The following is a 16,486-nucleotide window of genomic DNA, read 5'->3' as shown; positions in this document are numbered from 1 at the left end:
GTTATTTCTAGAAATCGTACAAGCGCAAATTGACACTGTTTGACCATGAAAAGGATCGATCACTTGCTAATCCATACTAAAATGCCAAAAAAAGAGGTTAGGAAAGCTCAGTTGTGATTTCTGATGATAGTAATGCAATAGTAAATATTGTTCTATTGTTATATTTTAGGTACGGAACATTTGATGTCTACGCCAACGGATCCGGGTGCAATGCCTCACCCGGGGCCTTCCCCTGGTCCTGGACCTTCCCCCGGGCCGATTTTAGGACCAAGCCCTGGACCAGGGCCTTCACCAGGGTCAGTACACAGCATGATGGGCCCAAGCCCTGGACCACCTAGTGTGTCTCACCAACTGTCTACCATGGGCCCATCAGATTACCCACCAGAGAATATGCATCAGATGCATAAGGTAAGAGTGCTCTAATACATACAGAAATAATCCAACGTTACAAAATTAATTTAGCCACAATTGGGGGAGACTCGTAGGCTTACAGTATATATCCTGCTTTGTTGTTCAGTATGTATAGGTTAGCTCAATAAAGGATTTTTCTTAAATCAAATTTTTTAAAGTTCTTTTTTAATCAGTATATAACATAACATTGTGTGTTAACCACCACACAGCTATGAAAATGGGATTGTAATAAATGTATCGAGCATGTTTTCAACATGTACTCTAAATAGTTTGTAACTCAAGATTACACATTTTAAAGACACTTGCCTTCTGCAATTAGTTATTTTGAGGCCTATTCAGAGTTACACGCAAGTAGTCTGTCATTGCACTGTAACTAAATACGTATTTTTGATCATATGCAGAGTTGTAGACATCTATGTGGCTGTGTCACTCCGTACAAGTCCACTTATTCAATAACTGTCCTCATTATTCATGCTCACTTGCAATGAAGTCAGACTGATCCATGCATGACCGCACTCAACTTTGCCTATGTGTGAATGCCCTGTTGCCACTCACTTATGTGAATTTAGCAGCAAATGGAGTTGCGACTGAAATGCATATGCTACAGAGCATGAAAAAAATGGCAAGATCCGTCTGAGAAACTAATTTGTGTGCAACTCCAAATCGACAATATGGTCTGTTACGTGCCACTGGTATAAATATTGTGCAGTTATTTTAATTTGCTGTTTAAAGCAGCTCTATATTTAAAACTATCTGGAATACTCTGCGTTGCCCGGGTTGAAGACTGGACCCTGAACTACACCTGCAGCCTTCATTTTTTTTACATTGTCCTCGCTTATAACCTGGATAATTATGCAAATTAGGAGTAAATGACAGTGTAGGCAGGCGTATTCTCATACCATTTGGAATGGGGTATATAAGGAGCAGACTGACTTACAAAACAGAAATCAGTATAGCTTCCAAAATCACTTGAGTGTCAGAAATCACTGCAGAACAGAGGGGGTGATTCAGCTGCAGACGGATATGCTATTATAGCTGCTAACATGGTTGCAGCTGTAATATGGTAATTCAGCAGGAGGCATTGCCTCCTGCATGCATTACTGATCCAAGCTGCATCCAAGGATGTAGCATCGGATCATCTGTGATCCCTTTGGCTGACCATGAGGGTCATGCAAGCCAGCCGCCGCAGATGAGTAAAAGTGGCCATGAAATCTCCGTCAGCCGATGAAGATCCTGGCCTCTCCGCTTCTTCTGGTCTGTGTGCGGAATTGCAGACCTGTGCTGCACATGCGCTGTATGGATCAGGTGCATTTGCAGATTCCTGATAATCGGGAATTTGCATGATCCCTGACACTGCGTCCGCAGCTGAATCACCCCCAGCAATCGCTCTGCAAACCAACATTGAGGGCCATGTCTAGCAGGGCTGCCATTAAGGGGGTAATGCTGGGACTGGAGTCCTGTTCCCAGACAGAAGGGGGCCTGCCCGCAGTGACCTTGTGTAGCTGCGTTCTATCTCCCCTGCTGTTTGTAATTTCCGTATGCTAAGCTTTGCCAGGATCAAAGATTGTGGATTGATTATGCTGCCTTCCACAGTCTGAATGTATGGAGTGCTGAGCTGCTCACATGAGCCTGCCAGGCACTTTGATAAGACCCCCGGGCGGCTGCTGTAAGATGAGACCGTGAGTGAAATGCTTGTAATGCACACTATTTAAGGTCAGTTTAACATGCAAACACAGAGGGCTGACTAACTCCGTATTTCATGTATGCGGTTGTTGGAATGGTGATGTAACACAGCACTTTGGAAGAGATGAGTGTGGCAATGTGTGTGTAATTTAAGAGTGTCCCGGTTTTATGGGATTTTGTGAGTGTGTGTGGCCCTGACGATGTTCAAACCTTGGCAAAAACCAAATTAGTGTCAAACTACACCACCATGCCAAATCTGGTGGAGCTAGGTACAAAACTCTTGCCCTGCATAAAAGCCAAACAGACACGTACACTTTCTTGCTTATTATATAGACGTTTTAGGACAGTAAGTCCCTTTGTGGATATTCCCGTAAGGAGCTATGAATGGACACTGAGGGGTATATTTGCTAAAGTGCTGGTTTTTAGAAGTGGTGATGTTGACCATAGCAACCAATCAGATATTACTTTAACTTTTTTCTAGCACCTTTTAGAAGTTAATAGACCTAATCTGATTGGTTGCTATGGGCAACATCTCCACTTCTAAAAACCCACACTTTAGTAAATATACCCCTGAGTGTGTAAAACTAGTCCAGCATGGCACATGCAAGTGAATCAACAGCATAGGGCTCATTTGATCCTTGTGTGAAATTGGACCATGCACCAAAACTGTTTCATGCTGCCACCATTGTTTTAGGCATATGGGCTAACCTAAGAATAATGCAGTATTTTGCCTGTCATAGCATTGTTCTCAATTGAAGCAGGTCTTTTTACAGTAGTAAATATTTTTTATTTATTCAAACAGGATATTGTGTATTTGATTAAATTTATATGTAATATATTGTAAAATGAAGAAAAAAAAATCTCTCAAGTTTATTAAAATCATTCTTGTGACCAATAATACATTGTTTCAGCAGCCCATGGAGAGTATGCATGACAAAGGGATGTCTGATGAGATGCACTGTGCTACTATGAAAGGTTCTAACATGAGACCACCCCATGCTGGTATGGGCCCTCCTCAGAGCCCCATGGATCAGCACAGTCAAGGTATTTGCTACTTTTATTTGTAGTTCTAGATGTAATACATTTGTTTTAATTGTATGTTACTCAAATACATGTACTCCTCTATGGTTTGGTTAGTGTTTAAGGCTAAATAAAGAACTATAGTCCTTTTGTTGTAGCTTGAACTAATTCCTTAATAAGATCACTAAGTAAAGAGCGAGTGCATTGTAAATCATGTGTGCATTGGCAGAATTTCAAAATGTTAAATTTATTGTATCTTAATAAACATTGCACTGCAATTTCATCTTAATGTAATATTCATTGGAGAATACTTACAGTTAATGTAATTAATTTCGCTATTACTCAGCAAAGAATGCTTTTTAAAAAACAAAACAAAATTAAAAAAAAAAATCATAAAAAAATATCATGGTTGTACATCCGGTTTGAATAACATCAAAAAAGCAATCATATGCCTGACCTTGCTTCTGTTATCTGTTGGACTGAGTATATATGGGCTCATTTATGCACACTGTTGTAACTGATGGAATCTGATTGAGTTGCTAGCAAATTTTTCTATTGTAGTTTTGACAATAAATCAAATGGCTGGTTGTTGTGTGTCACTGTACTTTTTTAATGTGCACCAGTGTTGTTTCTTAATTGTCCTTCCATTAAATCTTTGCAGGACAAAATTGCTTAATCAACAATTCCCAATCAAATCTTGATTTTTGCCATTGGAAATCCTGATTCCCAAAATGATTCTGTTAATCCAGTTTATTGGCATAAGAACCATGTACTGTTATACTGCATGTGGCACCAAATTGTAGGCAAGTGGTGTCACATGGATCTCCCTTATTTTTCCCTCCCATAACACGAACTTTTTTAAAGTATACTCCATGATGCAATAAGGAAAACTGTTGTGTAATTAGAGCTGGTCATAGAAAATTAGGTTTATTTTGTTTGTGTTAACATGGGTTGCTGGCTACTATGTAACCTTGTTTTATGTTGAAGAGCAATTTGTTGGGAACCAGATTTGTTTCCTATGAACAATAGTACGCTATTTAGTGAAGAGAGTTGGAGGATACTAGTTTCTATATCATGGGAATTATTGGGGGCGATTCAATTCAACGCGAATTGAATAGCGCCGGGAGCCTTCTCCTGGAGCTATTCAATTCAGTGCGCTATGTGGTTGGAGAATGCCAGTTATCGCGCCTTAACAAGGGTGTTAAGGCGCGTTAACTGGCTTTCTCTGCCCAAAGTGCCGGGCGCGTGGCTGTTAGCGCCGCGCTATGCAGAAAAACAGCTGGGCGCCCGGGACTTTGGTCGGATTTCTCCTCTCATCCCCAGGTGAGTGCAAGAAGAAATCTTTAGCACGCTTAAACAGCGCGGTGTATTGAATAGCTGCAGGAGCTCCCTCCTGCTGCTATTCAACATCGCGTTGAATTGAATTCCCCCCATAGAGTTTTATGTGGTGTAGAGTTGCTGAGTCTAAAGCTGGATACACATCAGACGTTTTTTTGAACGATTTGTCCGATTCTGACGAATTGGAACTATAAATGGTTCAAAATTGTCTAGTTTGTACACACTGTCGGCTGTTGCGTGCTCCCGTTTGGTTATCAGCCGCATAGTCTGGTTGTTCCTACACCTGACGATGCGACTGACGAACCTATGCAGTGAGATGCAGCAGGGGCCAACATGAAGGGCACCGGATCGTCTAGTCTGTACCGACCACCCGATATGTTGGCCCGTCGGCTGTGTGCCCAGCTTAACTGAAATGCTTTGTTCATTGGTACTTGCATCACGTGTAGCGTGCATCAGTTTCTTGTTGGAAAAATAGTTACTGTGCATTGTTTGTGTATTTTTGTTTTTGTGCATGCTATACTATACATATCTGTTTTTACTGGCCTGCAAGTTCTGGTAGATAAGTTTAAATTTACGTTTCCCAATAGACTTTTTTTTGCCCTTCCAAAATGTAAACCTCTAAGTTTGCTGGCAGTTAACCTATTAGTGTTCATACATTGCAATCAGCAATGTATTGTCACAAAACACTGTCATCCTTCACCAGTATATTAATAAGGAACACAATGCGTGCCACCTGGCTCACATCGCGCATCACAGCACACATACCACTATTGGTAAGTGGCTCAGGAGTAGACTGTAGGTTTTTGTTACAATGCCTGGATGCACAGAAATCACTATAACCTTTTATAGTTGCCAAGCAATGGCCACTTACTCATGACAAAAGACCTTTCTTCCCGGTGTGACAGAAACTGCCTTGCTCCGCCTAAAGTAGGTAACTGAGCTCTATAAAAAACCTACACTGACAAGCAACGGGAGCTGTTCTTCCAAATAGAGTCAAAACTAAAAAAGTAGCACAGAAATTGCAGTTTCTGGAAGTGCAAATTTCCTGTCTTAGTGTATTGGTCTCTCTTTAGTGTTCTGAGAGTCGCAATAGGGCATTGCACTACTACATAAAATCTTTCTGTTTTTGATTGACTAGCAGTGCCTTCCCTTCCTGCCCCTCCCACCGACTTTCGGCCGGAACTACAGTTAGTGCAATAGAAAGGTGTACTGCCATATAAATAGACATCATTGTATATATGTATGTGTATGTGTGTGTGTAATGTATATATCTACTGTATAAAATGTCAAATTTGGCCTTCTATACAAATCCACAGTTTATAAGCGAAGATCGGGAAATTTTACATACGAGCGTATTAAAACACGGCGGAGGCAACTAAAAAACATTGGAAATCGAAATTAATTACTGTTAATTTTTAATTAATTAAAAACCACAATTGTTGCTGGACGCTCATTGTGGGGCCTCACGGCATATGGGTAGGGCCTCTTAGCAAGCGTTTTGTGTTGTCATAATCTTAATGTTTATTATCGAAGAGTGCTTTAGCAGGCTTTGCCAGCATTCTCAGCTCTCTGACTATACAAAATTACGCAACAACATTGACTTTTCTTCGAACTGTGTCAAAATGGTGACTTTGCAAGGACCCGGCTGTACTGTGAGCTGCCAAAATATTACACGTGGAATGCTTCTCGAAAAGTTTTTATGCGCAGAAAACAGGGAGTCGCTGTAGATGGTCATCCTGGTATCAGAGCAACAGAAGCTCTTGGCCGTGTTTACACTGTACATCCGACAAATTTTGAATACTTCTATCTCCGAAGTTTGCTTTACACAGTTACAGGTCCTACTTCCTTCGAAGACCTTAGGACTGTTGATGGGGAAGTTTGTCAAACTTTTCGTGAGGCCTGCCTAAGGAGAGGTTGGTTGGCGGATGATGTGTAAACAAACATTCTTAAAATCCCGGGCAACACTGGGTACTCCAGCTATATATATATATATATATATATATATATATAATTATAAAGCAAGTCCAAATGATACAGCAGCTTCACTGTTAGATGAACACACATGGCATCTCCACTATATAAATCAGCAGAGAACATGTAATGGCAGATGCATTGCTAATTTACCTGATGAAACCAATATAAGATACAGAGTAGTATGCATTGTTTGCAAAACCACATATGACAAATACTTGGACCATCTGACACTAAATAGTTAAAGCTTGATAGCACAGGCTCCTCCTCCCCTATACCCCTCACCCCTTGCTCTACACAGCCAGTTATTACTAACAAAGCCCAAAAGATAGTCGTAGGAGAAGAGGAGGCAAACCAGGACTTCCACGTTGAAACTCCTGTCTGGGAGTCCATACCATCATGCAGTCTTTTTATCCGCAGGTTGAGAGCTGGAATACTGCACGTCCAAGTTGGCCTGCTCTAGGACTTGCCTTCTCTGGAAGAGGAACCTGGTCCCGAGAGTAGGGTTGAACCTTGGTTTGCCCTTAGAACGAAAGGAAGAAGTCCTTGCCTTTGGTGCTGAGGGGTGGGAGGAAGAACAATTTGGAGGCAGCCACCACTGTAATAATTTTATCCAATTCAGGTTCAAAAAGCACTTTGCCATTAAATTGAAGGAACTCTATGTTTTTTGGGGATTCCGATTCTGCCTGCCAAGAACGGAGCCAGAGAGCTTGTCTGGCAGCAACACCGGAGGCAGAAACCATGGCAGACAGAGTGCTTGAGTAAATGGCAGCCCACCCTAAATAAGATGCTGTTTCCCTGTTATTGTCAACCATGGACAACAATACCAAGCATTGCACACCTGTTCTAAGACCCTTATCCAAGGAATCTGCTCATTCTAAGGCATTAGTAACACATGCAGAGGCTAAAGGTAGATGCAGTGCTGCCCCTGCTGCATGGAAAATGACATTCAGAAAAACTATTTTCCTGTTCGTGGCATCCCTAAGAGAGGCCACATTAAGAAGGGGGAGCATGGTAGTCCTTACTAACCCATTGATAGGGCATCTAGCCCTGTCGGACGAAGGGAGGGGATGGAAGGCCAAAATACACTTTGAGACCTTGAATGTCTATTTGGATGAGTCCAGGTTTCAGCAATGAAATCCTCCAACTGAGTGGAAGAAGGAAAGGTTACGGTCTCATATTTAAATTTAAAGAAGACAGTCTCCTCAGAAGGAGCATCCACAGAGTCCTTAATAAACTGTGTGGATTTAACTGCACCAATTAAGGCCTCCACATTCACTGGACTAGGCTAAACCTATGCCTGTAAAGAAGACAGCTCTAAGTCTGAATCCTAGGGAAAGTCTTCCTCCACCTGAGAGGAGAACTCAGAATCAAACTCCTATCTTGAGTGTAGAGGAGTAGGCATTAGGATACTTGGATGGACACCGAAGGACTGTCAAGTCCAGCATCTGTTGTAGTGTATTTCAATCCTAAACTAGACCCTGTACCAATTTGAGACAAACCTTGTCCCCAGGGTGGCTCAACCAGAGTCTTTTAGGGAGCACCGGGCAAAGAGGAGGGTCCCGTGGGAGAGGAATGTGTGTGGGATGGCCTGGAGCAGGCCAACTGCTGCGCCAGCTCCAATTGGCTTGGGACAGGTTGAAGGACCATGCTGCCTCCGGCAGGGGCCCAGCTACCGGGGTAGCTCACCGCTACTCTGCAGTGAAGCAAAAATCAAAGGCCAGAGTGATCCTGAGCAGCAGTAGTAATTTTTGTCCTGACCGTTTTTGCAGGAACTTAAATTTAGCACAGAAGCGCCCTTTTACACGGGGCCAGTCCTGGAAGTATTTCCCTTGGCAGAAATATTTATTAACATGTGCAGTAACACCCGACACAGGGTACATACAGTGTCCTGAATGAGAGGGTGCGCACTGAACAGGAGAAAGCCACAATACAAAAAATGACTATCCAATAGAGAGACTGCACTATAATCGGCTGTACAATATGTGTAGTACTGTAAGAAGAAAAAGGCACAGTAGTGTGAGTTTAAACTGTTGTGTACAAGTACACAGCAGGATACTGGTATTAAATGCTAAACAGTGCAAAATTGGATGTATACGAGGCAAAATGTTATATAAATACACAGCAGAACACTGGTGAGAGTACTACGAGTATTAATACACACACAGCAGCACTCTGCACTCAGGTACCATGCACACAGAAGTTCAGAAATGCACAGAAAGCAACACCAAGCTAGGTGAGTTAAAACTCTAACCTGACACAGTCTGTGAGGTATAGTGGAAGAGCTGCACTCTATCAGGCTGCCAGCTTAGCAGAGCCTTGCTGAAGATGGCTGCTCTCCATCTGTGATGAGGACAAAGTGAAGAGGACTTTTGGCAGTCTGTCTGTATAAGGGGGCACACTAACGGATAGGGAGGAGAGACTGGGAAAGGGCTCCTCCCCAAGGCCGACCACCAGAGACTCCCTCTGTCCCAGGTGGTCCAATGAGGGAGCAGCGGAATGCGGGATCCAGTTACCTGAGCACCTGGCGTCTGTCCCACTGGGTCCTCGGGGGACCGGTACAGGTCTGGTGGATGGGATGCTCAGTGCCAGTGCTGCGTCCACAGCTGCACCGCCGGCCGCCCTGAAAAAGAAAATAATAAAGAAAATAAATGCTTTTTTAAAATTAAAAACCACAGCTGCAGAAGCATTAGCTGAAAAAAAACGTGCCAGCACCTTAGGGCACTGAAAAGAACTGGGTGTTCAGTGCAATGCTTCAACTAGTGCCTAGACTCCTCCAGCACCACCCATACCCCAGTGTCTCTAAAATGTGTCCCCATGGATGAAAGAGAAATTTTGCTGATTGCGAACGAAAAATAGTGGCAATTGGGTCGACAATGTCTAGATAGACACCAGATATTAGACAGTCAATGGGTCGACAGAGACAAAAGGTCGACACACTAAAGGCTGACATGCTAGAAGGTCAACAGATACAAATAGTTGACAGGGTCAAATGGTCGACACAAAAATGGTAGACGCTTGTGTGTTAGGCACTTACCGGAGGCACTAGAAGGGACGGTTAGAGTCAGGTACCTACCCTGACGGTTATAGTTAGGCACCAGGAGGGAGGGTTAGGCACCAAGGGGAGGGTTAGGATGAATACTAGAAAAAAAAAAAGTGTTGACCATTTGTACCCGTCGACCTTCTTACATGGTGACCACCTTACATGTCACATTTTTAGTGTCGACCTTTTGTCCCTGTTGACCTTTTTGTCCCTGTCGACCTATTGACTTTCTAACTTCTGGTGTCTATCTAGACATTGTCAAACTTTTTACTGTCTTATCTATTAATCCACACCTGATTTAAGACTTCAAGAAAATGTTATTGATAAGATAATTTTATTTAACTATACCCCTCTTAATGCTCACAAAGTTTAAGGAATTAAGGAATTGTCTGATGTCCACTTCTGCATCACAATAGTTTGTTAAGGTGACTACACACTAGGCAATATTTTACGTGATACGCCCGATTCGGACGCATTGGTAACGAGAGGCCGTGTAAAATATGTCGGAATCGTAAGTGTCCACTCACGATCACGCTGCCGATGCGCTTACCCGCTGGTCGTACATCGCATCTCCAGATCTTGCCTGCTGCAGGCAAGATCTGACAATCTCAGTCACAATGCACTGGAAATAGATAGGAGGCACGATAGATTGTGGGTCAATTTGTACAGTTTTTAACACCAAATCGTGCCCACGACTGCCGGGGAGCTGCTGGGGAGAGTTCAAGAGGAAATCGGACACGGTATCGCATCGTGACCACATCGTCCAGTGTATAGGCTCTTTTAGTATAGAGCTGAAAGGATTATGTAAATAGCTAAATTTATCTTGATCCAGAAGTTGCTAGATGTAACTTTGGACTGTCTTACTGAAGTACTTGAAAATGCAGAATAAACCAATTATTTTGGGTTAGAAGCTGACATCAAACCGTTCCATTGTGGAGGCGCAAGCAAATACATTTCACAGTTTCATTCATATACCAAGAACGATTTCCTTGAAGTCCTCAGTCAATGATATCCAGTGAATCCGAAGCATTTGTGAATGATATATACCAACTGTAAATGACCAGCTTTTCTACATAGGTTCAATATCTGAACTAAAAATCTACATACTACACATTCCCAAGCTTGATCTAAGTAACTACCTAGGTGACTAGCTAAGTAACACAGCAGTGCCAGTGCTCCACCTGCTACATTATCCAAATACAAACACCTATACCCCTGTGTCCTAGCTTCATTAATCACAGTCTCTTTATATATTTTGAATTACTTGCACTGAATGTAGTAGGAAGCCCTGGACATCCAGATGGGCTCCTGCTGAGTATAGTGAACAAACTGGATCTGCCATCTACGTACAGTGAAGGCATCTATTTTGTAGGCTCATCTAATATTGAGACTGCAACCTGCTAATTCACTAGGAACCCGTACCTAATGACTATAAATCAAGCCTCCACATTATTAGTCAGACCATTATGTCATTAGTTCCTAGCAAATGATTATTATTACATTTTATTTATAGGGTGCCACAAGTGTTCTGCAGCACCGTACAGAGAGCAAAACAATAAGAAAATACAGGGTAAAACAATACAGTATAAATAGCACTACAAATCTCAACACAGCTGATGCAATCTGTAGCTGTCAGTGTGGGCAAGTGACAGGTCTAGTTCGTCTGAAAAAACAAAAACAGTGTGTAGCAGCTGTGCAAGAGAAGTAGGTGATAAGAACAGGAGGAAGGAAGGCCCTGCTCATGAAGCTTACAGGGAAGGGGGAGACAAACAAAAGACATAATGAGTGAGCCAGTGTAAGGGGAGTTTAGAGGTAGCCTATGTTGTAACATGGTTAATAGTTGGATGGATATGCATTTATGAACAGGTGGCTTTTCAGTGCCCGCTTGAAGCAATGCAGACTGGGGGATAGTCTGAGGGAGAATGTTCCAATGGTGGTGGGCAGCTTGGGAGAAATACGGAGTTCTGGATGAGATGTGGTAACCAGAGGGGAGGAAAGGTGGCAGTCAATGGCCGACCAGAGAGGGTGGAAAGGAGGTGTGTAAGGCGATGAGGTTGGAGATATAGGGAGCTGTGGAGTTGAAGAGGGGTTTGTATGTGGTAGTTAGGAATTTGAAAAAGGATACTGTAGGGGAAGGGGAACCAGTGAAGGGCTTTGCAAAGAGGGGAGGCAGATGTGTAGTGTCAGGAGAGGAAGATAAGTCTAGCTGCAGCGTTGAGTACAGATTGGAGAGGAGTAAGGGAGTCCAGTGAAGAGAAGGTTTCAGTAGTGAATGCGAGAGATCAGGGCTGGCTGGTTTAAACCAAATGGTTTTAAAAAAACCAAAAAAACACACTGATTCTTATTATGCTGTGACTACAGGCACAACATTGTGACTGGTATTATTCCACATTCTTGTTGCTTGTGGTCTTTATCTGAGTAAGCTGAACCAATGCAGTAAATCGCACACACTACAAAGATATAGGGATGTTGAACCATATATGAGAGGTGCTAAATCTGCCTTGCATCAAGCTAATACTTCTCCCCCATCATCCCATAGGGCAGTAAAAAAAAAGCCACAGCTAACATTCTCAATCTTAAAGAGTAAACACCAACACATAAAACAGGCAATACACAGAGAAACACCTCATGGTTTATTCTCCATGTTTGCCTTTGTATTTCAATTCAAAACGTTCAGTCCTATTGCGATGAGTGCTAGAAAGAAGTCTCTTGTGGTGTCACAAGTATCATCTTATGAATGGTGGACGAGCAAAAAAAAAAAAAGCGCAATTGAAAAAAGTTAACCCCAATGTATTTCCCATTATATAACAATGTCTGACTGCTCAAGCATCTTCAGCTAGTGTAGAAAGAAGTTTTTCTTCTTTCAGTTTAGTTAATTCGAATCTTCGAAACAGACTGGGAACTGAAAAGGTCTCTAAACCAGTGTTTTTATTTAAAATGTTTATTGCCAGTGTCATTTCCAGTTCTAATGCTTAACTCCTTTTTTTTGTGTTTGTGTGCTTCTCTGAAAAGTGCATTTGCATGTTTTAATTATGTTTTAGTCTAAAATTGGTTTTATTGAAAGATGTAAAATAAATTAGATCAAACCCTAATAACTTTGGTTTGTTAATGTTAGCATTAAAACGTGATTGATCAAGGATTCTAATACATGGCAAGATTCTTTTTTTTTTTTTTTTTTTTTCATTTAAACATGAATTAAAAAAAAAACTGGTTTAAACTACAAAAAACTTTTATTTTTTAATTTAAAAAAAAACTTTTTTTTTTTTCCAACCCTGCGAGAGATCATCAGTGAGTGGACAATGGTTTTGGTGGCATCCTGGGAGAGGAAAGGTCTGATTTGAGCGATGTTGTGGAGCTGGAAACGACCAGATATTGAAAGAAATCAAATGTGTGGAGAGAAGGAGAAGGAAGAGTCAATAATGACTCCCAGGCAGCGGAGTTGGGGAACAGAGGAGATAGTGGTGTCGCTGACCATGATACTGAGGTCAGGAGGGGATTAGACTGTAGATGGAGGGAAGACAATGAGTTCAGTTTTGGCCATGTTGAGTTTGAGAAAGCGCTCTGACATCCAGGAGGAGATGGCAGAGAGGCAACTAGACCAGAGAGAAGGGAATGGGAGAGATCAGGAGAGAAGATGTAGAGTTGAGTGTCATCAACATAGAGGTGATACTGGAGGCCAAAGGAACTGATGAGTTCACCCAGCGAGGAGGTGTGCTGAGAAAAGAGTAGAGGGCCAAGGACAGAACACTGGGGGATGTCCACGGGAAGGATTGATGGTAGAGGTAGAGAAGGAGTGGTCGGCGAGGTAGGAGTTGAACGAAGAACGGTGTTAGAGATGCCCATGGTCTGAAGGGTGCGCAGTAGGAGAGGGAGATCCATGGTGTCAAAGGCCGCAGAGAGGTCCAGGAGGATAAGGGGGAAGAAGTAGCCCCAGGACTTGGCCAAGAGAAGATCATCGGTGACTTTGGCCAGTGCAGTTTCAATGGAGTGGAGGTGGCGGAAGCCAGATTGGAGAGGATCAAGGATACAGTTGTCAGAGAGGTAGCAGGTGAGACGGTTGTGGACAGGCTGCTCAAGTATTTTAGAGGCACAAGGGAGAAGAGAAATTGGGCGGTAATTAGAGTGTGAGGAGAGGTCAAGGTTGTTTTATCTCTTTAGAATAGGCAAGAGCGAGTATGAAGGGTGAGGGGAAGATGCCAGTGGAAAGGGATAGACTGAAGAGGTGAGCAAGGTGGGAGCAGGCAGTGGGGGAGAGGCAACAAAGGAGGCGAGAGGGGATGGGATCTATGGGACAGGTAGAGGGAGGAGAGGATAAAATAAGGGAACAGACTGTCTCCCGTGGTGGGCGGAAGGAGCATAAGGGTAGGTGGCTAGGGGGAGTGGATGGTGAGGTGGTAGGAGTGACAGAAGAGTGATGAGAGGAGGAGATACCGTGACAAATTGCCTCCTTTTTCACCTCCAAAATTGAGGCCAAGTCAGTGGCAGTGAGGGAGGGGGTGGGCGAAGGAGTATAGTATATGTGGCAAAGAGGTGGCGGGGGTTGGAGGATTGAGATGAAATGAGAGAATTAAAGAAACTTTGCTTGGCAAGGGAGAGGGCAGAGCCGTAGGAAGAGAAGGTGAACTTGAAGGAAGCCAGCTAAGGAGCAAGAATTCCTCCAGTGGCAATCAGTGGTGTGTGAGTATTTTTAAAGGAACGGGTACATTTTATGTGCCATGGTTGGGGCTTGGATCAGCGAATTGGGACAGGAGAGGTGGGGCAACAGAGTTGAGTGCTGAGGTAAGGATGAGGTTGGGGCAAGCAATGGTGGATAGAGGAGCGAGGAGAGTTTCAAGTGAAGAGGAGAGAATAGCGGGGCATCGATATTGTGTCTGTTGACAGTAGATTTGGGCATCAGCAGGGGTGTAGGAGGAGAGGAGAGATTGAAGGAGAGGAGATGGTGGTCAGAGAGTTGGAGAAGTCAGAGAGTGCAGAGATGGTAGAAAACAAGGTCATTGTAGTGGCTGAGGCAGTGGGTGGGGGGGGGGAGGTCCATTTGAGAGAGGCCAAAAGAAGAGAAGAGGTCAATAAGTTTGGTGGAAGCTGGGTTACTGGGGATGTTGAAGTCTCCTATGATCAGGGAGGGGAGGTCAGAGGGGAGGTAGTGGGGAATCCAGGCAGCAAAGTAATCATGGAACTGGGAAGTGGAGCCGAGGGGGACGGTAGATGATGGAGACACAGAGATGTATGGGGTAGAAAAGACAGATTGAGTGGACTTATTAGGAGAAGAAAGAAAGAAGGAGTGCTTAGGCGGGATAATACTAGAGGTACAGCTGGGGGATAGGAGGATGCCCACTCAACTGCCTGGGCGGTCATCAGGCCTGAGGGAGTGGATGAAGGAGAGGCTCCCAAAGGAGAGAGCAGTGGGGAATGCAGAGTCAGTGGAAAAAGCCAGGTTTCAGTTATAGCAAGAAGGTTAAGAGAGAGAGATGAAGAGGTCATGGATAGAGCCTAATATGTTACGGATGAATCTGGATTCCAGAGTGCACAGGAGAAATGGAGAAAGGGAAGTGGGCAGATATGGATGAGATTAGCAGGGTTGCAGGTATGTGGAGGTGGGCTAGGTCTGTGAGGGAGATAAGAGCAGGTGGTGATTATTGGTTATGGGTGCGAGCAAGGACACGTTGCAGTAAATAATAGTGTAGAAAGTGATAAGTTAAAGGGAGCAAATACAGCAAAAGGTAATACAAGTCAAACACAGTCAAAGTTGCTACTCAAGGGTAAGCTGTTGGGAGAGTTGTAGTGTGTACAGTAGATAGAGACAGTGAAGGTAAATAGGGAGGAATGCAGGACAAAGAACAATGCAGGTATGATTCTAAGTACAACTACAAAGTGTATTGATAGGGGATTAATCAGGAGATGTTAATTAGGAATACAATACTAATATAATCAGAGCTAAACATACATATATGTGAGGGTGATGTGAGAACAGATGGAAATACAGATATGAATTTTACGGGTTGTGGCATCACCAAAGATGGTGCTGGTGAGCAGCTGTTTTTGTGGTAGGGCTGAAGGGATCTGCCTACACAGGGTAGAAAAAGCCAGGTGCTAGCTCACCTAATTGCTGTCCTTTGCACAGAGCCCAGGGAGGGCTGGAGCAGTCAAACAGTCCAGCTGGGACTGCAATTGGAGACCAGTGTGTGCTGGGAAATCACTGGTGGCTAAGAAGCCAGGGTTCAGACCTACAGGAGGTAGGGAGAACCCTAAACCTATAAAAAGACTGAGTTAAGACTGCAACTATGAGGCTGTGGCAGCCAGCCAGCTAAAGACCAGGCCAGAACCTACGTTAACCTGCTAGAGGAAGCAGGACCGCTGACAATTGAGAAGCCAGAAGCCAAGCCAGGCCAGGCTAACTATCCCAATGTTACTTTGCAGGAAGCAGAGAGAGACTTTGGACTTTATTTACAGACTAGCTGCTCAAGGTTAGTCAGGGGCGAAGTAGTGAGTCAGTGCCCTGAATGGTGGCTATGCGTTTGGTATTTTCCTTCATATGCTGACAGTAAAGCACTTTTATTTTATTTATAACTTGAAAAGCTATGTGTGGACCCTGATAAAAGCATCTAACACTGCACCACTGACACTCTACCAAGCTAATTACCCTTATCACAGGGTGTATAGGCAAAATGGGATCCGGTCACAATCCCGACAGTCTGGATGCCGGCGCCGTTAATGTTAGGCACTAGGGGGAGGGCTAGGGTTAGACACTAAGGGGGGGAGGTTAGGTTTAGGGTGCAGGGAGGGGGAGGTTAGGTTTAGGCACCAGGAAGGGAGGGTTAGGGGTAGCGAGAGGGGGAAGGATTAGGATACTGACCGACAAGTGTCCGTATCCTAACTCTGTTGGGATGCTGGCGTCTGGATTCTGACCTCCAGGATTCTGAGCGCCGGCATCCCGTACCCAACCCAGAAAAATTATGTGGGTGCAGTTAAAAAGCAAAAAGCAATCTAACAACAGAAAGCAAGGTGATAACTCATTGCAAT

At 43.6% G+C, this 16,486-nt stretch overlaps 1 protein-coding gene across 9 annotated transcripts in view; it reads left to right on the top strand.

Annotated features, from left to right (window-relative positions):
* SMARCA2 (SWI/SNF related BAF chromatin remodeling complex subunit ATPase 2) overlaps positions 1-16,486 on the top strand; it is a 233,705-nt gene that overhangs the window by 28,769 nt on the left and 188,450 nt on the right. For 6 of the 9 annotated variants that reach the window (XM_088476593.1, XM_088476591.1, XM_088476596.1 and 3 more), the window contains 2 exons: positions 170-408; positions 3,006-3,138. In XM_088476593.1, the coding sequence (XP_088332719.1) occupies positions 184-408; positions 3,006-3,138 (358 nt within the window). In that variant the 5' untranslated portion in view covers positions 170-183. The remainder of the gene's footprint in view (positions 1-169; positions 409-3,005; positions 3,139-16,486) is intronic. The other 3 variants (XM_088476597.1, XM_088476594.1, XM_088476598.1) reach the window with 1 other exon arrangement.

The sequence above is a fragment of the Taudactylus pleione genome, unplaced genomic scaffold, assembly GCF_031769625.1.
Source record: "Taudactylus pleione unplaced genomic scaffold, aTauple2 ptg000190l, whole genome shotgun sequence".
Classification (NCBI taxonomy): domain Eukaryota; kingdom Metazoa; phylum Chordata; class Amphibia; order Anura; family Myobatrachidae; genus Taudactylus; species Taudactylus pleione.
Note: the sequence above shows the minus strand (reverse complement) of the source record. Positions and strands in the feature narration are given on the sequence as shown.